This window comes from Rhynchophorus ferrugineus, unplaced genomic scaffold (assembly GCF_030347505.1).
Source record: "Rhynchophorus ferrugineus isolate W39M unplaced genomic scaffold, kcgeb_rfMv2 rfM9, whole genome shotgun sequence".
NCBI classification, from domain to species: Eukaryota; Metazoa; Arthropoda; class Insecta; order Coleoptera; family Curculionidae; genus Rhynchophorus; species Rhynchophorus ferrugineus.
In genome coordinates this window covers 36,552,154-36,578,329 of record NW_027472588.1, presented here as the reverse complement: position 1 = coordinate 36,578,329, position 26,176 = coordinate 36,552,154, and the positions used below count along the sequence as shown (strand labels likewise).

The following is a 26,176-nucleotide window of genomic DNA, read 5'->3' as shown; positions in this document are numbered from 1 at the left end:
AATACAAGTTTCTACAGCTATCCTATATTAATCATATACTGACGTTTTGTTGTTTTTTTCTCATCACCTTGATATTGTTAGCATTGGATCATAACCAATTCTGAGTCGAATAGTGACTCCAGTTGAATAGTGAAGCCAGTATCTAAGCTGTTTCCTATCTAGCACTAGTTCACAATTCTACCATTTAACAATTCCTTGTTCCGTATGCCTCAAGTTCATCTTCATCCAAAAGGTGTTATTGTAGATAATCCTTTCCACATATCCAAATGGTTCTTGCTTGTATATCTTTTCGATCTGCATGTCTATTGTAGTAATTTTTTGCCACATACCATAACAAATCGATTTAACTGCATATTCAGTGATGGAAGGAAGGAAGACGTTATACATATATATTTTGCAGACATTTGACAACCGGACGACTTTCGCAGGCTAATTCCGTTACATGTTCATTCAACTATAATAAAATGATAAAAAAATATTGTCTGGTATTAAAACGAATGTACAAACTGCAATAGGCAATACATTATACATCTTGATGTCGTGAGTTCACTGCCGTATACTGCCAATTGCAGTTTCTATTAAAAAGATAGGATTGTAAGTCAAAATTACAATTGGATGCTGGAACATTGGAACGTGGTGACGTGATAAATTTTGTAGACATGCATTGGCTTTTGGACAGACTATATTTTATTGAATGACGTGATCATGTTAGGAATTATAAATAAAAGCTTTATTAGTTTATATAAAAGGCCTTTATTCGACAAAAATACTGGTTTAGTAAGATAAGACAATGTGTCAATCTGAGGATGCACTAAAAAACTTTACCAATACCATCTACTAGAAATAGAGACATTAAATGATCACTATCACCAGTTATTGCTTAAATATTGGCCAAGAACTAGATCAAAAAGGAATAAAAAAGGAAAGTATTTTAGGTCAGTTTCAAATGAAATAAACACTCACTTAAAAATAATTTTATTATACAAAATATAAACTCAACAACAACAATACAACCGCCATTAATCTTTCTCACTAGCCTTAACATTACTCGCCTCATCCAAATCGCCATCGTTGCGAGTCACCGTCAGTAAGTTCTCGTCCTTGATTTTAGGCTTTTCGCTCGCTTCGATATTCTTCACTTCATCCTTGACATAATATTTCGCTTCATTGTTCTCCATTGACTTCTTAATCTCCTCGGATTTTTCATGATCACCAGTCGGCTCCATTTTTAAGTCGTTTCTGTCGTCGTGTCCATCCTCCATCTTGCTTTCCAGTTCCTGTTCGCTGTTGGACGTAGAATCTTCTTCTTCGTCCTCGTCGTCGTCCACGATACTAATATCTCTTACGGAAGGTCGGTGGGACCTCCTCCACTGTTCCGGTTCAACGGCGAATTTAGTTTTTCGTAACAGTTTGCTGCCCAGTAGAGTCACCAGTGTCGCTCCTATGGTGGTCGTGATCATTATGGATAAGATGCAGACGGTCAGGATCTTTTTGGCGTAAGAGTGTTCTTTGGAGTTTGGGTCGGTGACTTGTGAAAGTACGATCGGAGCCAGAGCAGCCTTAAAAATAGTATCAGTTAAAGTTGAGTGATAATATAATTTCAAGCTAAGTATACCTGAACGGTTGCCTTGGGCATCCAAGCTATGGCGCAGAATATTTTCTCCTTCATGTTTAGATTGCAGCCGATACCTGTCACCATGGTCGCCAGAATTCTTATGATAATACCAATTATCAAGATTCCGATACCAATGCCCACCACGGTACCATGTAGATCCTCGAATCGGACTTGTGCACCGGTAATTCCAAATAGTACCTAAAGTTCACATAAAATATTCCTCATAATTCGTTTTAAATTAGTAGGTGGTTAAATATATTTTGATCAGCGATATCTATTGGTGAAAATGCGAAGTTTTAATTGCTAATCAACCTAACCTCACTCTTAAATTAGATGACTTTGGATATTTATCTACATAAAATAACAGTTTTTCATTTAGTATTATTCAGTTATTCAATGTACATTCGTAATTTTTGTTGTCTGAGTTGGGGAAATCGGTTGCCGAAGTACATTAAACGCTTTTAGAAACTTATGGTGATACTGCTCCGTCATATCCAATTTGCTTATTTATTGATTCAATCGCCAAAAAGCAGAAGCATTTGATGAATATCTAGAAAAAACTTTCAAACCAAACGAAGCAAATATTGAACATAATTTTCCGGACATAGAAGCTGAAAATTGGATGATTGAATTAGTCATGCCGAAAGAGTTAACCAAAGTTATTAAAACTGACATTAACCCCAGGAAATCACCAGGCTACGATTTAATAACAGCAGAATTACTTCAAAAATTACCAAGAAAGGGAATTATAAAACTCACCTACTTGATCAATACAGCATTTAGATTAAAATATGTCCCAGACATTTGGAATATGGCGGAAATTATAATGATCCCAGAACCTGGGAAGTCACCAAACGAAATAAAATCCTATAGACCTAGATCACTGCTGCCAGTAATATCTAAGGTTTTTGAAAAACTTCTGTTGAAAAGAATAAAACTATTCATAGAGAGAAAAAACATAATACCAACACACCAGTTTGGGTTTATTAACAAACACTCAACAATTGATCAACTCCACAGAATAACAGATGTTATTGAAAAAGCCTACGAAAGTCAAAAGGTATGCTCAGCTATATTCTTAGATGTAGCACAAGCCTTCGATAAGGTTTGACATGAAGGCCTTGTTCATAAACTACAGAATATGCTACCAAAACAACACACCGAACTATAAAAATCATACATTACAACCAGAATGTTTATAGTTAAGCAAGAAGAAGCTTACTCTACAATAAAAGAAGCTAAAGCAGGTGTACCACAAGGAAGTGTACTGGGACCAATGCTTTATCTACTGTATACTTGTGATATACCACGAATGGGAAATATCACGATGGCTACATTTGCTGATGATACTGCGATTATAACTGTCGGAGACAATAGTCAAGAAGCCCCACAAAAATTACAACAGGCAAGTGACAATATAAATAATTGGACACAAGCTTAGAAGATAACAATTAATGAAAGTAAATCTGTACATGTGCAGTTCACCTATAAACAGACCGTACAAGCACCAATAACATTAACTAACACTATCATTCCATATAGCAACACCGCTAAATATTTCGGAATGATTTTCGATGCAAAACTTCGTTGGAGGGAACATATAAAGAAGAAAAGAATAGAACTGGAACTGGCTAATTGGAAGAAAATCACAATTATCAGTACATAATAAATTGCTATTATATAAGCAAATATTGAAACCTATATGGACATACGGAGTACAATTATGGGGATGTTCTGCAAAGAGTAACATTAATAAAATACAAAATTTTCAGAACAAAGTCCTGAGAGGTATTGTGGGTGCATCCAAATACTATAGGACTGACTACCTACATCGAGACCTTCAAATACCCACAGCCAGTCAAGAAATCAAGACAATTGCAAGGGGGCATGAGGCACTCCATTATCAGACGAATATTGACATATTGCAACTTTTGGATACCACCAGAACAGGACACAGACTTAAAAGAATCAAACCATCTGATCTTGTGTAGTGTTGTGTAGTGAGATGCATATATTAAAAAATTCAACAGTGAGATGTATAAGCATTATTTCACCAGAGACTGAGCTAGGGCTGATGGGTCCTCCTAGTTATATACCTAGATTTAAGTTAGTATAAAGACAAATTGTAAGTTAGACGGAAACGACTAGTAACAATGTATTAATTAAATAATAAAAAAAATTATTGATTGAAAATTCTAGCTTGAACTAATCTGAAAAACTTGAGCCCTGGCTTTTTTTTCAGCCAACTTCGGGAATCACAAATTGGCTGAAAATAGCATTTAGAATGCTTTAAACATCGAGGTATCATTATCTGTCAGCAAACTGAGAAGAGTTGTCTGTAGTATATTGTGTGCAACAATACTAAGGGCAAAAAATCATAGATGTGTCCACAAGATCTATCCACATCCACACTATAGCAATATCAACAAGATGTAGTGTATTACAAGCTGCAAACTCGAACAAAACTATTAGTGCAGATGTCTAGAGGCGACAATTGAACAAATTAGACGAATTGTTGCAAAAAAAGATGCTTGCAAAAAAGACATTGCAAGAGTTGTGAACTATACACTGCTGCAGATCGAATGAGAAATTGTACCTAACTCAGACACAGTACCCACCAGACATAGCGCCTTCTGATTGCCATATCGTTCATATCGACACAGCATGACTTGACTGCCACTGAATCGTTGCCACAGCAATACCGTTCTTTCGATACGGTATCGCTATGTATATAGAAAATATTATAATGAATATTATTCCAGTTTTTCTCAATAAATGCCTTTTTAAACTTTTAAAATGATCGTTATACATACAACCACCTAATATTAAATATGATAACATCAACTTGTCCAGTGGGGAAATTTTAATTTCAAAGAGTTGTAAACAAAAGTAATGGTAAACGCGCTATTACTCAACGAAATTCGCGGTTTCCAAATTTGAAATATGAGCGTCCCTGGAACAGTGGAAAACAAAGTTTCTGACTTACCGGTTCAACGATCATCCAGAAAATTTGAAAAGCTGTAGACACCGGATTATCCTCAATACTCCATCCTTGTTTCGTCCAAAATATCAAGGAAACGAAAGCCGCCACCACCGCTCCTAAAGGTCCAGCACCAGCATAGCCCAAGTGTTCGCTGAAATAAATCGCCGCCATTCCCGCTGCCAACAACATCAATATCCTGAATGGAACCTGTAAACAAATACAATTTGTTTTATATATAGTTGCGAACTACGTAATAACTTCCATTAGGTTGTAAAGTATGGGCAGGAATCAATACAAATAATTTGTTTAATAAACCGTTAAAATTACGTACCGGAAAACTACGTAAACCTTTAAAATTTAATTCAAAAAGTGCCAAAACTGAATTTGAGTTTATTATATAATATATTTTTATATATTTTACTATTTATATAATGTTTTTGAAAACATATCGAAAAGTATCGGTTAAAAAAATATTGATATATCGATCTATCGACATCCCTACTCTCTAAATACTCACAGTGACTAATAATATAGCTACAATAATGAAGATTTATTGCATTTAATTGCAAAAATTCCATTTCAAAGTTATTTTAGAAACTTTTTATATTTTAGTGGTATTTTGAAACGTTTCCTACCATTGATCCTAACCAAACATCGGTTGCGTCAATTGCCTTTCGTCTTGTTGACCGCTATCAAAGCAAGGTGTAAATTGGAACGAAGAAACACGTAAAATTAAATCTTGAGTGATCTTATAGCGGTTATTTGCTTTTAACGTTTAGTGCGACGAACGTATTTAGAATCGAAAGGCGTTAATGTAAAGCTATTTTGTTGTTGTTTATAATTTTGTTAAATGATCGATGCACTTTTATGAAATGGGTCACTGACTAATCTGTTTAGACTTGAAACTTCAACTATGAGCTATGGGAGGTCTCTCACGTTTGAAGTATTGTCGTCAAGATTGGAGTGCCATTTATTGATTAACACTAGCGAACATCTCGTAATCGCAACAGATTGCATCTTATCTCCTTGTTAGATTATCATATTTACACAAATGGCTATCACGACTGAGTGATCAACCCATGAAGACCCTATTTTCTCATGGTCTGTTGAATAATTTAAAAAAATCATCTAGTCTTGAACAAAAAAATTAAAATTCTAACTTCTAGAGCTTCATGACAATCCCACGCTTCCAAAAATCCATAAATTCGGCTAAATAACTAACTAAACCTCTCTAATAATCAACAAGTGCCAATCTGTACCAAATTAAAGGGTCTTTATATCAATATAGTGACAATTCTATACGAATACAGGAGATATTATTGCTAGTTTCGATGTAGTCTCTCTCTTTACTAAACACAACAGCATTGAAAATTTAAATATGATGAAAAAATCATTTAAAACACTGTCTTCCCTCCACATATTTCCAATTTAAAGTAAAACTCTATGAACAAACATCAACCTTCATGAAATATTATGAGAACATGACACTAGCCAGTACTCCATTAAAAACGTGGTTGAAATATGTGGACGACACTTTTGTCATTCCGAATCATAGAATGGACAAACTGAAAACCGAGAATAATTTCGAAATTATACCATAAATATAATCCATAATATACCATAATAGTAACCAGCCAGAATATCAGGTTTAAACAAAACCAATATATGACAGGCTACTTTCTGGCTACGTCACACCATTATCCATTCCAAAAAGCACTCGTTTTTAACTTCTTAATTTATAGAACCTTCATCTTAATCAATTTCAAAATTTCGTAACCTCCTCAAAATGTATACAGCTTCAGGGATATAAATAAGAAAATTTACCAAAGAAACAACAAGCAACAAAAAGAAAAACAGAAAAGGATAAAACTGAAGACGTTTCCTAGCAGTCCCCCAGTTTTTTTTTTTTTTTCAGGAACAACAGACTTGACGTAACAGATACTGAAGAGATCAAAGTACTCTCAAAGAGAAATACGTCTGTAAGACAAAAACCTAAAAAGAACTCTCTAAAGATAATAATATAAAGATACGACATAAGATAGATTGGACATATGGTCCAATCAGTTTTCGTTTAAAACTTGCTTTATACTGTTACAACCAATCCACAAGATTGTTTTAACAGAAACCATAATGAATTTAAGATACCCTCCCTAAATCTGATTTTTTAAAATTATTCTACACCCCATAAAAAATCAGAGTCATGTTTAATTAACAACACATCCCTGAAGATACAATCAGTAACGATTGCGAAACGTCGAAACGATTTAATCAAAAAACGAGGCTCCAATCTGGAAGGTAATAGTTCAGTTTATAGTTACTTAAATTTACTTCATTGTGTAGAGACAAAACTAATTGATAATGTTACCAATAATTTAGGAAAAATCTACACAATAGTCAGAATAAATACTAGATAATAATTGAGACATAATTGATTCAAAAATTCCAGAAAAAATATGTTCAGAATTAATCAATCAATTCAAAATTATTCTCCATCAATGAAACGGCTTTATTTTTAAAACATTAACCTTTTAATTCATTATTAGCATACTCTAATTGATTATATAATCAACTAGAAAATACTTTTAATCTAATAACGTAAATATAAATAAAATAAGTTAATAAATACGCATATATATATAGTATACTATTGAATAACCGATAATAACACATAAAACTAGATGCAATAAATTATCTAAGGATTAAATATAACAAAGCACGGTCGGAAAGGAAAGAAATTCTTGAGAATCTTTATTGCTCTGTCAATATTTTATTCAAATAAGCTTAAATTCTGTTCAAATATAAACCGCGTGCTATACTATTGATGTTAAGAACGCACTATAATTAATATTTGGTAAGTATTAAAATATCCGCCGGTACTGCTTTTTACAGATTAAAGGGCTTTTATCGCCGCCATCACCTGTATGTTAATATCATTAAGTTTTAAGTCACACTTAATGAAATGAGGTAATATTAAACAATACATTTTTAGCATATTACTCAAATTATAGATAATAATAAACAGATTAATTAAAATCAATAAATTCTTCCTATAATAATTTTAGATGAAAAACACTATCAACCGACATCAGATTATATTCATTAACGTAGAACTAAAAATTTGGCACCACTTTAATGATAGGTTGGGGAAAAAATTATTTCTGCTTCTTTCGTATTTTTCACAGCGAATTTATTAATACAGAATAATTAATGATATATAAGCCCGTCCAATAAAACAACCAATGCCCGTCATAGATGTCGTCGAATATACATCCAAATGCACTTTGTAGAAATGTAAAATTAATTTTAATCTCTGAGCTAATTTTTCCTTCTCATTTTATCCCAATTAAAAAGAGATAGAATGTTGTCTGATCTGAACATGTAGCCCAATCAACGTAAAATTCGATTTGAGTTAGTACCTATGAGCTCTGTTGCCAAATGTCTGCAAAAATCTGCAAAACATTAGTGATAATAATTAGGAGTTATAAACCAGTAAACTTTGTAGAACAAGTCAGATTGCGACGTGCTGACGTCATAAATTTTGATGACGTGCATTGGCTGTTATATCAAACCGTTTTGGTCAGAAAGCTTTTACCACTTTTCTGGTGGAACAATAATTCTGTCACTGAAGAACTTCTTTTCAAAAAAGCCTTACACCATTGAGGGAGTTTTGCAGAGACTGAAACATTTGATAGTCTGACGGGGCAAAACTCGGGCTATATGGTGACTGAACCAAGATTTCTCAAACAATCTCTCTCAATTTTACTACTAAAGAATGAGTCACTAAAAATATATGTTGCCTAGGTTTTGTTGTTTTTTATTAAAATTGCCATCCATATTCAAGTCAATCTTAATTATTATTATTTAAGCTTACCACAAATTTATCCTGCCGTTCTGGTGCATACTTCAGCAAAAGTCCAAACAAAATACCGAATCCAAATCCACCAAATAAGGAAACAGGTCCTTGCAGCACCAAAGACGTTAGAGAACTGTGTATGAACATGATGCTTTTTATTATTCCAAAAACGGCTATTGATGTGGCGTCATCGATACTGGCCACAGCTATAATCAGCGTTGGTATTCCTTTAGCTACACCATAACCTTTGGTACGTAACCTAAACCAAAACAAAAGACAATATACTGTATCAGAAATAGTACAATATTTAATAATAAAAATAAATAAGGCTCATTCTAGAATTTTGTATCAAAAATCAATGTCCTACTCATCAAATATATAGTGCACTTTGCAAAAAAGTACAATTATTGAATTTGGAGTGAGATCAATACTCGTGCAGAAGACATTGATGATGTGCGCGAAATAATATTGCAAGATCGTCATGTGACCTACTGCGAGCTTGAGTCATCCTTGTACATTAGTATGACGAGCATTAACATCAGTTCCGTGAATATCTAGCTCTCGAAGAGAACGGTCGTGTCCGGTCCGCCGAACCTACCTGCGCTTCCGAGAATTACCCGAAACTTTCCCTAAGACGGTCGACCCGTTATCACGTTTCACCAGTGCCTACGTAAAAAAAAAAGCGTCTGTAAGCGCCGAAAAGGCGTTTTTACAGACAAGGCAATGGCGTCATGTACGTCAGAGCCGACGTCGCCTCCTGAACATAATCCCAGTGTTTCAAATTCAAATGGACCATCTTCAGAAGACAGCCGAGAAGTGCTTATAACGGAATTGAGAAAACAGAACGAAGACCTGCGAAAGCAGATAGCTGACCTTAAAACGTTCGCAAAAGCCCAAACAGACGCCCTGAACAAACAGACGGAAAAGCTGGAAAAGAGCGAAAAGGCTTCCGAAGAGCTCAAGGAAGAAATAAAAACTCTCACAGCTACGATAACACAATTCATGAAGCATCAAAGAGATGCCATGGAAGTAAAGATTCCCGCTGTCATAGAAATTCAGTCCCAGACACCAGCTAAACCGACACAACACTTAGACCAAACTGAAGACTCAGAAGACGGTTTCACCTTGGTGGGAAAAAGGAAAAGAGGGCCCGTCACTCCACCTCAGGAAAGCCAGCTGCCGAAGGCCGGCAACAAGGGAAAACAGGCTCCCAAATCACAACCCAATCCGGTAGCCAAGCCAGCCACTAAATCTACCCAATCGAAAGCCAAGGCTAACGTACAGCCTTCGATTACAAAATTTGCCACCAGACCAGTGCAAAACAAGCCGACCACCAAGACGGCCCCACAGCCAGTACCGAAACAAGTTACCACAAGACCAACCCAAGACCAGCCTACGCAGGTAAGTAGCCAGGTCACTAAACAAGTCTTAACCTCCACAGCAAAAACAGTGCCAATCGTTTCGGCGACTGTTTCTCAAAGTCCCCCAAAGGAAAAAATTCCGCCTATAGTGCTCCGTGATAAGAAGAGGTTCATGGAGCTCATTAGAATTACTAAGGCACAATCAATAGACATTATAACCCGAAATAAAAAGGACGGCATTTTCTTATTCGTCGCCACAAGCGACAATTACCGTAAACTTACTACCCTGCTCGAGGAAAGGAATTACCCTTACCATTCCTTCTGTCATCCGGAGGAGAGAGCATTCCGGGTAATAATAAAAAACATCCCAGAATCACTCTGCATTGACGAAGTACGTGAACTTCTCTTTGATCAAGGCTTCCATCCCAAATTTATGTAAAGATGGAAATTAAAATCCTGGATAGAACTACCAATTGTTTAGGTAGTTGTCCCTCGCGAAGAGCGACAGATCATCTATATGACCAAACTCTGCGTCGTCACAGTGAAGGTCGAGATTCAGAGAGGAAACGGCCAGCCAGTGCAGTGCTTCAACTGCCAGCTTTTCGGGCACTCCAGCTCATATTGCCGAGCCCCTCCACGGTGCGTCAAATGTGCCGGGCATCACGACACTAGATCCTGTACCAAAATCCCAGAAGCACCTCCAAAGTGCAGCAACTGCGGTGAAACTCATACCGCAAACTTCAGCGGTTGCACCTGCCGTCCTGCTCCAAGAAAACCAAAAATTCCGACCGAAACCAGACCTCCACAAGGTTCTGCATGGAGTAACCAAGGTGGCAGAAAGCTAGCCCAAAAATTAGCCAGCGCTACCCAGCCTGCTCCAACTCAAACTCCTGCTCCAACCAATACACCGGACCTTAACTCCACAATGCAGGCGTTTACTGACCCGCAGGCTTTCCTACAAGTGATCGCCCTGGCTCACCAACTTGCTCGTCTTTTTCCAAATGTCGCCGCCTAAGCGGCAACACTTACCTGTCTCTATAACTTTCAGCAGCCTTTAACTCTTCGAAATGGCTGTTCCGAAATCTCTTATACTGATGACATGGAATGCAAATAGCTTACGCGGAAAGCAAGCGGAATTGGAGGACGTCATAACATTCTATGACGTCGACATCGTGCTCATCCAGGAAACTTTCCTGAAACCTTCGCATCGTCTCTCTTTCGAACACTTTTTTGTCTACAGAAACGATAGAACTCCGGGTCGAGGCGGTGGAACCGCCATTCTCGTCAGAAAAGGAGTCAAACACGAGCTCCTTCCATCGTTATCAGTAAACAACTTCGAAACAACCTCCATTAAAATCGATATCCAAGAACGTCCCTTCGTGATTACATCCCTGTACAGGAAATCTTCTGCATTCAACTATGCCGAATACCGATCACTCGTCGAAGGAAAATTTCCGAAAATAATAGGTGGCGACTTCAACGCCCACCACCCCACCTGGGGGTGTTCCAGAGCGAATCCCGCAGGTAACGCCATCGTAGCTCTAAGTGCAGATCTGGGCTACGGTCTTGCCTTGCCAGATGAACCCACCCATCACCCTAGTACAGTCTCTCAAGGCGCAGCAAGAATCCTAGATTTCTTTATTCTTCAAGACGTAAATCGCGATTCCGAAGTTCGAGTCCTTGACGAACTAGACTCTGATCATCGTCCGATCCTTCTCAAACTCGGAAACTGCGCCACCACTCAAGTCCCACTAACAAGATTCAGGAAAAAAACCGACTGGAAAAACTACCAATCTCTTCTCCTGAAATCCGATCCAATTCCGAAAATTAACACACCAGAACACCTCGAGGAAGCCGTACTCAAGCTAACTCGTGATATTCAGTCTGCTCACGAATCTTCCACAGTCAAAATTTCATCACAACCCCAGCCGTGGAAAAACAATCTTCCCGCTTCTCTTAAACGTGAAATTCGCATCAAAAACGGTTTATGCAGATTAGCCCGATTCACCCTTGATGCTGCAGACAAAAGGGAGGCGAACAGAGCATGCAAGAGGGTAAGGGCGGCCGTCTCGACTTGGCGAGCAATGAAATGGAACTCATTTCTCGCGGACCAAAGGCTGGATGGCCCCCCTTCCTTCTGGCGTGTCTCCAAATGCCTCGTGGGGAAGACGCACAATGTCATCCCTCCCCTGAAGTCAGCGGTTACAGGAAATTTTGCAGTCACTGACCAAGAAAAAGTCGAGCTCCTTGCAGAGACCTACGAAGCTCAAATGAAATGCCTCCCACCCGCACAGAACACTAAAACTAAAGACATTGACACTGTCATCAACGAATCCAACTCCGTCAAAAGACCAGTAACCCCCGCCTTTCTTCTCAACCATTTTGTATCTCCAAAGTCTCTACAGACTATGATCGGCAAACTTCAAACCAAAAAATCTCCAGGTTTCGATGGAATATCGATTACCCAGTTAAAAAAGCTCCCGCATAAGCAACTCGCAGAACTGGCAAACATTATTAACTCCATCATGAGACTGCAACACTTCCCGGCGTCTTGGAAACACGCACATATAGCGGTTATACCCAAGAAAGGAGCAAAATCATCTCCATCTGATTACAGGCCTATCAGCCTTCTCAGCGCCATTTCGAAGCTTGCCGAGAGGGCAATACTCTACGCTCTCAACTCTTTCACAAAGGAAAACAACATCATTCCAGATGAACAATTCGGCTTTCGCGCTCACCACTCATCCGTCCATCAAGCTTCCCGTCTGGCTGCACACATCCATCATGCTCTTGACCAACGTAAAAAGCTTGGAGCAGTTCTTCTGGACCTAACCAAAGCCTTCGACAAGGTCTGGCACGACGGATTGTTCGCAAAGTGCGTGCGGTTAGGCCTCCCAGAAGACCTAACCGCTCTCATCAAGTCCTATCTCTCGGACAGATCTTTCCAGGTCAAGATCAGGGCGTCACTTTCCAGTCGTAAACAAATCGATGCTGGCGTACCTCAAGGTTCCCCGCTGGCCCCAGCCTTATTTAATCTCTTTATCTCAGATATGCCGAGAAAAGAGCATATTGACGTCGCCTTTTACGCTGACGACACTGCTTTCTTCACGGCCGCCAGGTTCGAAGTTACAATTCATGAGCGTTTACAGAAGCAGCTCGATCATGCGGTCAAGTGGTTCAAATTCTGGAGGTTGCAAATCAACCCCCTGAAAACCCAGGCCATCATTTTCCACAAGAAGCGTTACGCACTGCGCGTCTCGCAACTTAAGATCGACACCGCAATAATTCCATGGCTGGATAACGTCACGTACCTAGGTCTTCACTTCGACCGGCGGTTCGGTTGGCATTCCCAAATCCAGAAAGCAATCCAAAAAGGTTCGGGGATAGCAAACCTGCTATCTCCTCTGATCTGCCCTTCTAGCAGGCTTCCCATCTCCATCAAATGCTTATTTTACAAGATGTTAATTCGGTCCGTACTCCTCTACGGATCTAATGTCTACTTCAAGTTTGTTACACCCAACCAGGTCAAACGGCTTCAAGTTTTCCAAAATAAGCTCCTCAGGAGAATATTAAACGCTCCATGGTTTGTCAGAAATAATCAAATCCATAGGGAAACTGACACTCCAGAAATCAAGCACTTCATATCTCAATCATTCCACAAACAACAACTCAGCTCAAGTTCTTCTGAAAACGCGCTTGTTCGCGAGCTGGTCGACATGCTGGGAGCTTAGCACCGCGTCACCGCTAAGCTCTCCCCCTTTTCCAGGCTGAAACGACCTCATCCGTCGCTACAGTCATAACTTTTGCCCCCATACAACAGTACCCAGTTGTGTGTTAGCTCAGGTTCGCGAATCAATAGAATCGCCGGGCTCTCGTGCCCAATAACGGCTGCCCGATCAGCGGGTGCCATATCCCCAAATTTAATGCAGTAGCAGTAGTGATCCACAGGGGTCAACTGTGAGGCGGTTTCGGTTTAGTGTATTGGTAAGCCCAGAGGCAGTCCCACATAACCCGGTCCAACTTGTCACTCCAGGGCAAGTCTCCGCGACCAGGTATGCGTCATGCATTCCACCGCCTGGTTTTTAGGCCAGAACAAAAAAAAAAAAAAAAAAAAAAAAAAGCATTAACATTATTGCATAAATATCTAGCTGTGAAAAAAATTTGTTCTTGCATAATTTTTGCAGAAATGCTTGGTGAAATACGAAAAGAGAAGTGGAAACGAAGATCCATGCTTCATCATGACAATGCAAGCTCTCACATGGCTAAAAGCACCGAACTCGCATATCAAGAATAAATTGCGTGAGTAACAGCTATTGATGCTTTCAAAAACCATGTTTTAGTTGGAGATGACTCAATCAGAGTAGAAAATGTTAAGAAGATTGATTCAAACGCATGCAAAAGTGAATTGATCATCATGGAGATTACTTGTAACTATCTAACTATTTGCTAATATCCTATCGCACAAATAAAAGAAACGAATTAAAATGATGTATTCATTTTAGGACACATATATATAACTTTATATGAGTTTTAGTCCAATCTCATCATAAAGCACAACGTTTGCAAATAAAAACCTTAAATTTTACCTGAAGAGGCAGGGAACTACAACAGCAGGAGCGACGGCAGCTATTATACTTCCAAGCAGTATGGAATAATCCCATCCCATATTGAACAAATACTTGGATGATATAGCACAGGCGCCTCCTTCAATCAGCCACGGTATAAGGCTCAATCTTACAACTACCAGTTTCCATTTCCACAGCGCCTTTGGATCCAAATCCAGGCCAGCTCTGATTAATATGATCACCAAAGCTCCATGTCTGAAGATAAAATATAATGTTTAATATTCTAATTTTTATCTACTTTATTTTATGAGTAATTATAAATCATATCAATTCAATATCTCAAATTATGAATATTTTCAATTGTCATTATTGTAATTATAAAGGATACCCAATTCCTCAAGCAGAATCAGCTAAATACCTCGGAATCCATCTTGACGGTAGATTAAATTGGAAACATCACGTTAGACCAAATCAAACAATTATACTGGTTAGTCGGAAGATACTCTCAATTTGGTCTAAAATCAAAGAGATTGATTTATCGGACAATCATAAAACCAATTTGGACCCAAGTAGTGCAAATATTGAGTTGCACTAAAAATTCGAATGAACTAGTCATCCAACGCTGTCAAAACAAAATTCTCCGATTAATTACCAATGCCTATCGCTACGTAACCAACGAAGAACTGCACGATGACCTGGAAATTAAATGAATTTGCGAAGTTATCCAAGATTTCACCTTGAAACACGAAAGAAGATTACTAAATCATACTAACGTGGAAGCAATATAACTACTGGACAACGTGAAGGATATCAGAAGATTGAAGCGAACCAAACCATAGGAACTTGAGGAATCTATATTGATGTATTTATCTCGCACTCATCTTGCTTGTGAATTAATCCAAGTACAAATGAAATGTAGTAATAAATTAATTTATAATCAAAATTGTACTAACCATATCTAATAAAGATGTTATCAAAAAAATATATTGTAATTATAAAATTATGAAAGGGGAAATTCTGAGAAAGGGCTGAAAAATTAATTTGCCTATTTATCTTGTAAGAAAAGTACTAATTAATATTATTCACCTAATAAAGGCTTCATTCAGACTACAATATGTGCAAGAACTGTGGAAGGTAGCTGAACTAATTATGATTCCTAAACTAATATCACTACTGCCGATAATATTCAAATTGTTTTTGAAACGTTTATTGAAGAGGATAAAACCAACCATTTAGGAAAAGCATCTTATTCCGAATCATCAATTTGGTTTCAGAAAAAAACATTGAACAGATTCACAAAATCACAAATGTCATAGAAAAATCACCATAAGAAAATAAAGATTGTTCTGCAATATTTTTAGACATTGCTCTAGATTTCGATAAATTGGCATGAGAGTTCAATCCGTGGTCAATATTCAAACATCTTAGAGCTATATACGACTGACCAATATTTCAGAATCAAACAAAAAAATGTATATTCTACCGTGCGGAAAATACAAGTAAGTGTGCCACAGGGAAGTGCATTGGGGCCAGTCCGTTATTTTCTCTACACTTGAAACTTGATTAGTTTCAACGAAACTGTTGCAGTGTCATCCTAGCTCTTGGAGATAACAACACTCAATTAACCGAAAAGTTACAAATAGCTATTGCCGAAATATAACACTAGGCACAAAAATGGCCCATCAAAAGGAATCAAAATAAACCAATGCATATTGACTTGAAAAAAAAAAGAATCAATGTTCCCTGGTACATTCGTAACGATAATCTGCCTGAAAGTAGAATCTATCGATAACATTCTCAAGGACTAATATCAAAAACAAGAACAGAGGCTCCATCAGCACATCAAGAAGAAGCTCTCAAGCTCCTAGATAAACGTGGCCTAATCAGAAGATTAAAAATAGTAAAGCCATTTGATCTAATTCAGTGAAGCCATAAGTAAAACTCAGCGTACATTAAAAACATTGACATACATGTTAAGCCCAAAGTGTCTATAGTAGAATATCTACTTAGCATTAGGATAAAAGCAAATAGTTCATTAGTGTTAATTTGCTAGATTGTTATAGTAAACAATTAAAAGAAAATCATCTTGCTTTTCAAGAAATGAGATAAGCCATGTTTACTTGCAAATCTATTAGCTCTATTTTATTTAAAGGGCATTGTAATTGATAATACAGATTTTCAGTTAGTTTCTAATATAAATTAGCATTGAATCTTCTATTGGTTGGATTTCTCATCCACTTTATTTTAAATTATCACCACAATTTATACTTGCTTTTGTCCAAGCATAACACTTGTTTTTACCGGTTATCATTCCAATATACGTCCTCTGTTATTGAAGTTAACCATTCTTCTTATGAAATGATAGTGTTACAGCTAAAATTTCAACTATGTATATTCAACTAAAAATACAAACTGGAAAGCATAGAGCTTGTCCATAAGAAATAAATATTATGATTTTTTTTTATTTTACGAGAAATTAATATAAATATATATATATATATATATATATATATATATATATATATATATATATATATATATATATATATTATATTCTAATAAGAATGTAAAATTAACGCATTTATGAATAACTGAAAATATGGACAGTTAACATATAACCGTGAAGGTGCGTTGCCAATTTTAATGTACAATACAGTTATTTTTCAGTATCAAAATGCAGTATACAGTACGTTTTAGTATTTTAAAAATAGTTAATATATAAGTCGCTCATAAAGGGAATGGACAAAACAACATGAACACCATGCAATATAGTACATCTTATTCAAGGTAACGCTGCTTCCATGTAAATGATGCGACACGTATGCCAAGAATTTGTAGGTTATATTACAGTTACATTACGATTTATGACAGAGACTGGCGAACACTAAAAAGGGTTGTGATCAGAAAGCAAAAAACTAACGCGACAAAAGCAACAGCAGCACTCCACTTGAGTAACGCATTAGTTAAAGGATAATTTGAACTTTTATTGTGAAAAATCGGTACAAAGTATTTTATTCAAAATATTGTCTATCGATAGTCGCTATTTTTTTCCGATTTTTTGAGACAATTTATGGATTCTATCTCGAAAGAACGATGTATCTTTTGAGGCTATTCACCAATCGGCCCATTTTTCGTATTTTCATAAGCCTTAGTGATAAAGTTCTTACTGTAACTAGTATGTTGCTACAAAACTATATTCCGCGATGATAATGCACTCATATGAGATAGATAGATAGATATTTTAGACTGTGTATATACACAGTCTAAAAGGTCCAATCTTTACTTGAAACATCTTCCTTAGTCAGCAGAATATACAGATCTCAACATTATTGATGCGTTATAGGGAGTTTTCAAATAGAGAGTGAAGAACCGATAGGGAACACCTTATTAATAAATATTTATTGTATATATGTCATATTATTTTGTCGATCCCATGTCTCTGAATGAAAAGTCAAGTGAAAAATATGAAATATACAAAAAACCAGAGCAAAAATTAAAGAATGATACAATACAGATCATTAGAAAACTAATCTGGTGCCTGTAATTGCAAATAAAACCAGCTGTGACTAAAAACAGAACTAATACACGTTCAAAAAGCAAATAAAACCCCATACTTCTGCGTTTTCTTTCCCTAATTGACAGGAAATGCCATTGAAGCTGGTGAAGAACAGATAGGGAACAGCGTATTTATTATTAAATATTGTATATATGTCAGGTGTTCATATTATTTTATCCATCTTACGTCTCTGAATGGAAAGTTAAGTGAATACTACGAAATATACAAAAAACCAGAGCAAAAATTAAAGAATGATACAATACAGATCATTAAAAAACTAATCTGGTGCCTGTAATTGCAAATAAAACCATCTGTGACTAAAAACAGAACTAATACACGTTCATAAACCGAATAAAAACCAATACTTCTGCATTTTCTATCCGTAATTGACGCATAATGTCATTGTAGCTGGCTAGATGATAATTTATTTCGAACGCGTTCCACACATTCCGATTAATGAATTTAATTGACGATCTGTTCACCTTCCCAATTGGCGCTAAAGACCTACCAGCGGCATTATATCAGCCGCATTCAAATGTTTATTGTACCGTAATTTGTTTTCCATTAAAGGATATGCAGAACTGTTTAATTGTATCCTGTATAATGACGGTCTCGCAATACCAAAACGACGGGTTCGATTGGCGATTTTTTACGGTATAGAAATTCCATTGTTTCCATTTTATAATCGCCACGATCGATTTTTTCTATTTCGATTTAACTGTTTATCGCCGACCAAAAATAAAACGTTCGTTTGAATATATTTACAGCCATAAATGATATGCTGTATATTTGACTACTTACATAGATAATTCGAAGTTTTAGAACTGGTATCTCCATCTATGGTGCGTAAATTCAACTAGCAACAGTATTCTTCTATCTAGATTACACAAGTATATAGAATTTTAGACCTGAGCAACCAAAAGCTAAATAAGGCTTATTGGTTGGCTGAATCCAAATTAGCAACCTGTTGCCAGTAAATTGCTTCTAATTTTCAATATATGCAATAAATTCGTTATTGTACTATTTTTTATCATTTGTCTTTTATACTGCTTGTGATCTGTTTCACGAATTTGGGTCCAAAGCTAATCCCTCATCATGCCTTCGTCCCAAAATCCTTAATATAACCTTTCGATTTTCGCTGTAACAGTTCAATTGAAAAGTCCCCGGCCTAGCACATAGATGGCACTACAATTAAATCCATATTTTTTTAGTTAGCCCTTACCCTCAAAAGCTGCATGTATAAATTTGACAACTGTCGGATCATTAGTCTGTGAGTGAAGCAACTTTTGTTGTGAAAAAAATGGATAAACAGGTGTAAATGAAGTTTGCGTGTTGATAAAATATTGCTTTTTGGGGAAAAAAATACAGTTGAAGCAAAAACTTGGCTTGATGCCGAGTTTCCGGACACTACCCCAGGAAAATCAACCATCAAAGATTGGTATGCTAAGTTTAGACGTGGTGAAATGAGCACCGAAGACGGTGAACGCAGTGGACGCCCAAAAAAGGTTGTTACTGACGAAAACATTTAAAAAATCCACAAAATGATTTTGAATGACCGTAAATTAAAATTGAATGAAATATACGGACACTCTAAAGATGTCAACTGAAGGTGTACATAATATTATTTATTAATATTTGGGTATGAAAAAGCTCTGTGCAAAGTGGGTGCCGCGCAAGCTCACTTTTGACCAAAAACAACGACGAGTCGATATGTGATAATAGATGAAATATGGCTCCATCATATCACTCCAAAGTCCAATCGACAGTCATCCGAGTGGAGTGCACACGATAAACCCACTCAAAAGCGTGGGAAAACGGTTGGCAAGGTTACGGCGTCTGTATTTTGGGATGCGCATGGAATAATTCTCATTGACTACCTTGAAAAATGAAGGAACATCAACAGCGACTATTACATAGCATTATTGGGCCGTTTGAAGGACGAATTCGCCGAAAAACGGCCGCATTTGAAGGAAATGAAAGTGCTGCTTCACCAAGACAATGCACCGTGTCACAAGTCAGTGAAAACGATGGCAAAAATCCATGAATTGGGCTTCGAATTGCTTCCTCATCCACCGTATTCTCCAGATCTGGCCCCCAGCGACAATTTCCTGTTCTCAGATCTCAAAAGAATGCTGGCTGCGAAGAAATTTTCGTCGAATGAAAAGGTGATCGCCGAAACTGATGCCTGTTATGAAACAGAGGACAAATCGTACTACAAAAATGGTCTCGAAAAGTTGGAGGTTCGCTATAATCAGTGTATCAGCTTTGAAGGGAATTATGTTGAATAAAAAAAAACTAACTTTGCCACTGTGGACTTCAAAGTTATTACTTGGCAGTAGTTAAAATAATATTGTAAATAGATAAATAGGTTTAGGTAGGTATTAAGCTAAATTGTGTGTATATAGTAGAATATAAAGTACATGTATAGATAGGTTAAGTAAGGTTTTTGTTTATTTTTATTTAGTTATTACAACGATTATTATGTACAGATTTTATTTAATTTTATTATTTTTTAATTTTTAGTGAGTTCCTTATTTATTTTTTGAAGGCGTATCAAGTTTTTTGGTTAAATATATTTTATTTTTCTCTTTTTAGTCTTAGATATTTTCTCAATAAATTACGCAGTTATTTTATTTAATATCACAATGGGCAGACGAAGTAAAGGTGCAGCCCGTATTAGGAAAAATAGGCATAAAGAAACAATGATTGAAAATAAGGAGAGCTTGAGGGGTCCGCTACCTAGCCTAGGTGATTTGACAAATGTTCTAACTAAACTAGAAAAACAAAAAATTATTATCAACAATTACACCATACAAGCAATTGTCTACAATATTTCTACTGAGGCTTAACACTATAGTTAGGGCTTAAAAAGCAAACCGAATGGCTTTTGCACTGAACGACTTCCGATTTTCAGTCACATCAGCTCAACGATAACATTATACACAAATATCTGATTATTTTAAATAAAAAATATGTGAAATTCATAAAATGAATATAAAAATATTAGTTGTAGTTCCATTTAACTATTATCTGCATTTAAAATCACTTGTCTTCTCCATACCGAAGACCATTTAAGAATAATTAATATTTTGTTTACAGTTTTCCATTGGCACGAATCCTTTTTTCGTAGTAATTATATACAAGGCTAGCCATGCGTCAATATCAATCGTAAAAACACCAAACAATCATTGAAGTACCTAATTTGTAATTCAAACTGCTGCAGCATTTTTTTTATTACCTTCGTGTCATAGTTACGTGGAAAAACTGAAGCTCATAGATGGCAATTAATTTCATCATAGTATATGAAACAGTAAAGGTCAAAAAGACAATACCGATTAATAATTCTGTAATACGTTACAGAAACAATTTTCATGCCTCAAATTAATCAACTATTAAGGGGTTATATTCGTTTGGGTTTTTCCTCAATTCGTTTTATGGCCTTAATGTCAACGTATGGATCTGATGATAGGTGTGAGCCTTCTCTATACAGTCTTTTATCGTATCACAGTAAAATTACAACAAAAATTGGATATTTAATATTTTTAAACAATTTTAAATCTCAGCCTCAATTTTGAGATTTTTTTTTACATTGATACGATAGAAGAATGTATAGAAAAGACTTACGCCAAATCACCAAAACACTTATATAGTCGCGAGTTCGAATCCGGCTGGGACATGGATGCATTTCATGTTTGTGATTGAAATTGTAAATGTCTTCATAGGCTCTCCATAGGAAAATTCGATAAGTATAACAATCTTGTGTTATTGGATGTCTTCTGGGATCGTATCTAAGTTGGCCACTGGCCAGTCGGTAGGCTTAATGCCGAGGACCATAGTTCGGAGCCCAGATAAATCCTCGTTGGTAAAAAGCAGACTTTAAAATATAACAAGAAAACTTATATCTCCGAAAAAAAATTCAATTTTGAAAAATCCTTTTAATGGCGTAGTCTTATAAGATTAATGTATATTGTCGGAATTTTAGGAATCGTATTTAAAATACTTGTAGAGCAAAACTAGTAGAACTAATATTTAGGTGGGTCTATCTACATGAAACAATTTCAGCGGATAAAATCACAACATATCAGTTTCGAAAGATGCTTTTGGTATCGTGACGCAGATTTATCCATCTACTTCTGTATATAAATTTCCTATTTATGAAGATGTTCAATTCAAAGTCATTTCAAACATATCATCCAGAAAAGAGTTCAAAGAACAAAATAAATCATTAGGAAGGCAATTTTATAATGCTGAAGTACCTGCTTGGACTGATAGAGCCTATTATTCAAGCAAGAATGCTTTAAGCAAGTTAAATTGAGTGACAGATATGTATATATATATATATATATATATATATATATATATATATATATATATATATATATATATGTATATATATATATATATATATATATATATATATATATGTATATATATATATATATATATATATATATATATATATTATATATATATATATATATATATATATATATATATATATATATATATATATATATATATATATATATATATATATATATATATATATATATATATATTTGAAATGTAATCTACTTGAAAGTGTAATCGCAAGAAAAACTGAAAAATAACATTTTTAAGCACCAAGCCCTATGTATATAACCCTTTGTATATCATCACTCTATATGTTATTGTAATTTAAGAAACTTACCTAATTTTGTTTGCAACTTCCGAAAAAGACTCGTCCAAATTAACTACGCCCGCATTTTGCAGGAACAAACCGGTAAACAGCATACCAATTAGAGCAGGGAGTGTAGTTAAGCTCACCACCCAACCTCCCAGATACGCACATATACTTATTAAAATCAGTTGGAATAGTTTTCCATGAGGAGGGGCTGCTGTGTCACCTAAAAATTAATTATAACTATTACTCAAGCTCTTTAATATTTAAAACTAATAAGATAAACTGACCTACGATAGAGTATATAACACACCAAGAAAGGAAACCGATCAATATCAAACAAACTATTCGGGAAAACTGTCGATATGTTGGGAAAAATGGATAGGGACAAAACTGGGACCAGAATTTTGGTTCCCACGACGGTACGGTTTCGTCTTCTCCTCTGCATTTCACACAAAACTTATACCACCACGATCTACAACACTCGATACTGAAAAAAATCGATACAAAGAGTAAATGTGTACTTACTTTGATTCGTCTTCGAAATTACCAGAATATCTGACACGTATCTGAGAATCCTGGTCAAAAGACTTTGATGGAGCGTTACCATTTTCTTTTTTACCTAATTACAACAACAAAACATCAAATTAATAAAAGAACTATAGATAATAGAGCAAATGTTAACACACTATATATATAACGAAAAACGTTATTATTATTTACCCAAATGCAAACATAATTAAAATATTATTAAAGTTTAGTAATAAAAACGTCCACATCATTAGAAAATAAAGAAGAAATAAATCAGTCATAGAGTACTCTATAAAATCAGTGTCAAAATATCATTAAATTAGATTTATTAGATGCTTGTGTGCATTTTAATTAGCGACATCTATTGGCGAAACTACAAAGTAACATTGTAAACATACTATTAAACAACCTAACCTAACTAATCAATTTGATGGTTTTAGCATTTCGCTACAGAAAATAAAATCATATTATTGAGCTAATCAGTGTACACAGATGTTTATTATGGAATAGTTTTTTATTTTCATTTTCAATACTCATTGATTTTGTTTGATTTGTAGAAGATTATTGCTGAAATACTTTTGAAGTTTTTCTGACAACTATGCTGTTGATGAATAAAGTATTTCCATTTAAATGTGATTGAAAAAGTTCCAAAAGGATCGAAACCTGCTACTACAGTGAAATTGACTGAAAATGTCATTTCTTGAAATGTTTGGAAATGGACATTTTATTGTTTGTCATCCAAAAGAAAATAGTTTTCTGTGGCCTATTATAACTATTATAACTATAATTTGTCAATTTTTCTCAATAAATAACTGTTAAACTGAAAAAATGATCAGAATACATGCAAGCACCTAATAAAATTTACTCTTATAAATATAGACCATTTTTAAATAATAAATCAAATAAGTAAATCAATAACAGAATCTGTAAAATGAAAATTCTAATTTAAATACCTATGAAAGTAAATTTAAAACAATAAAACAAATCAATACATCCAATTTTAAATGTTTTATACGTTGAATAAATGTGTACACTTACGTCAAGATTAATCATCAATCTACAGTTAATTAATAATTGTTAATCTTTCTAAAATTAATACGTGCGATTTAATAAAATAAACATCTAAAATGCTTGTCGTCTTACCATAATATATTATTACCATTATTAACCGTAGTTTTAAAATTATCCATTTTAAAACAAATTACGTATAATGTCCCGACCCAATACAGAAGAATAATGAAATCTCTCTCAAAGATAAACGCCAATTTCTGGAAATATGGCCATGTCTGGATCTAGCAGTTAACACGGTTAGACAACAGCGGTACATTTGTTAAATTAGATTTAATGGCATAATGAAATTTGCCCGGGGGTTATTGTTTTACGACAATTTCCATGTGTTTATTCTAAACGGACATTCTCATTATCAACAATTTGTTAGTTGACACATAGAATACATTTAACAATTGAAATGGTCCAATAAATTAATTTTATCTCTAAGTTCTATCAAACAATAAACGTTAATCGATCATCATCATGAAGTGTGCGTATTAATTTTCAAATTTATTTGTGGAAACTCCAAAACCCAAAGACCATTTCAATTATTCCAAGATATGCGTTGTAATGTTTACCATCTAAAGTAGAACTGGTTCTTTCTTTTAAGATACTATGTAACTTTTGAACATTAGCCTTATCGATATCTTGTTGATCTTGCACAGAGTCAACATCGTTTGTGGAAACAACCATTTCTTTGACTGCATCATTGTTTCCCATATCTTTATCATCGATTACTTGTTCTGCGCTATTATAACCCTCGTTTTGGGATATCTTGTCTGAAAATTATAGAAACATTGAACAACTTTGGATTCTTGCGCATTGTTGAAAACTTGGTAAAAATCACTTTTAATAAAATGCAGTTTCAGTTATTAAACACAACTGATATTGTTTCCTCATTACAAATCTATCTAATAACAATATTACGGTAAAAGAATTGTTCTGAAATCGGTAAAATACGCAGGTATAAAAGAAATTTAATTCCTGAACATTTATTAATTATAATTATTTTAACACAGTCTATTTATTACAATCTAGTTCCGCAAATAACCACATTATAATAATAGTTTGTTAAGTAAATTTCTACAAAACATAATTAACTTTCAAAATTTTATAATTAATTTACTAGTAATTTGGCAAAATATAATATTATAAACAAATAGTAAAATGTAAACATTCATTATAAAATATAAGATAAACTCGTTATAAACTATATTATAAAATGAGATTTTTCTATAACTATAAAAGAACTATAAAAAAATATATTTGAAAGCGTGCGTAAAAAAAATATATTCAAGCACTTACATTTTATTCCAAAAAATTTTTGTAAAATACCCTTTATTATATTTTATGGGCATAAATAGAATACGTTCTTACCTAGTTCTCCCTGAGCAGGGGTGATCTGTATTTGTGGCGGTGGCTCCATCTGTCTCCACCTCTGGTCAGCTATCAGGGGCAGTCCGACATTTCACACTGATCACCAACACTGACTGGCCGCCGCTTCGATCAACGCTCGACCCACACCGTCGAATTTGTGCCGATTACAATAGCCACTCATATCGCCATTATGGCAGACGGAAATTTATATTAATGCAATTTAAATGCCAACGGAGGATGGTGTAGCGGACATGTCGTAGATTTTCTATGACGATAACGATTTAAGCGTGGCTACCAGTGGGAGTATGCAAAGCTCGTTTTTGGATACTTTAGAGACATTACAGTAACTCAAATGTGATCTACACGGTGTTTATATCCTTAAAAGTCCCATTATCAGAAGGTTTTTAACATAAAATTTGAATTTCACCGAAAAAAACCAACGAAAATACGCAATACGTCAGTTATCCATTGAAGTGTAGATTCAAGGAATAACGCAGACGAAAAAAGATGCATAGTATTTAGTGGAAGGTATATGCATGCTCTAGTTCAGCAGACATGGTTTACCTGTTTTAAAAGTGAGAATTAGAGATCCGGCAGAGTTCAGTAACGAATTGTGCGATGAACA

General features: G+C 35.3%; 2 protein-coding genes across 3 annotated transcripts in view; one reads left to right on the top strand and one right to left on the bottom strand.

Moving 5' to 3' along the window:
* Nucleotides 1-959: 959 nt before the first annotated feature.
* LOC143202855 (sodium/hydrogen exchanger 9B2) lies at nucleotides 960-25,717 on the bottom strand. 2 transcript variants are annotated; one of them, XM_076414726.1, is made up of 10 exons: nucleotides 25,552-25,707; nucleotides 24,753-24,953; nucleotides 23,122-23,215; nucleotides 22,884-23,068; nucleotides 22,624-22,819; nucleotides 14,399-14,632; nucleotides 8,470-8,710; nucleotides 4,602-4,805; nucleotides 1,616-1,813; nucleotides 960-1,559 (listed from the first exon to the last, which is right to left on the bottom strand). In XM_076414726.1, exons 1-10 carry the CDS (start codon nucleotides 25,598-25,600, stop codon nucleotides 1,020-1,022), a joined length of 2,142 nt encoding a protein of 713 aa, XP_076270841.1. In that variant the 5' UTR covers nucleotides 25,601-25,707; the 3' UTR covers nucleotides 960-1,019. The 2 variants fall into 2 exon arrangements, with proteins under 2 accessions (XP_076270841.1, XP_076270842.1); XM_076414727.1 differs by lacking the exon at nucleotides 24,753-24,953 and having other exon boundaries at nucleotides 25,552-25,717.
* Fatp1 (Fatty acid transport protein 1) overlaps nucleotides 13,907-26,176 on the top strand; it is a 65,141-nt gene continuing 52,871 nt past the window's right edge. Inside the window, exon 1 of the mRNA XM_076414728.1 lies at nucleotides 13,907-13,962. The gene's annotated coding sequence lies outside the window, so the exon portion shown is untranslated. The remainder of the gene's footprint in view (nucleotides 13,963-26,176) is intronic.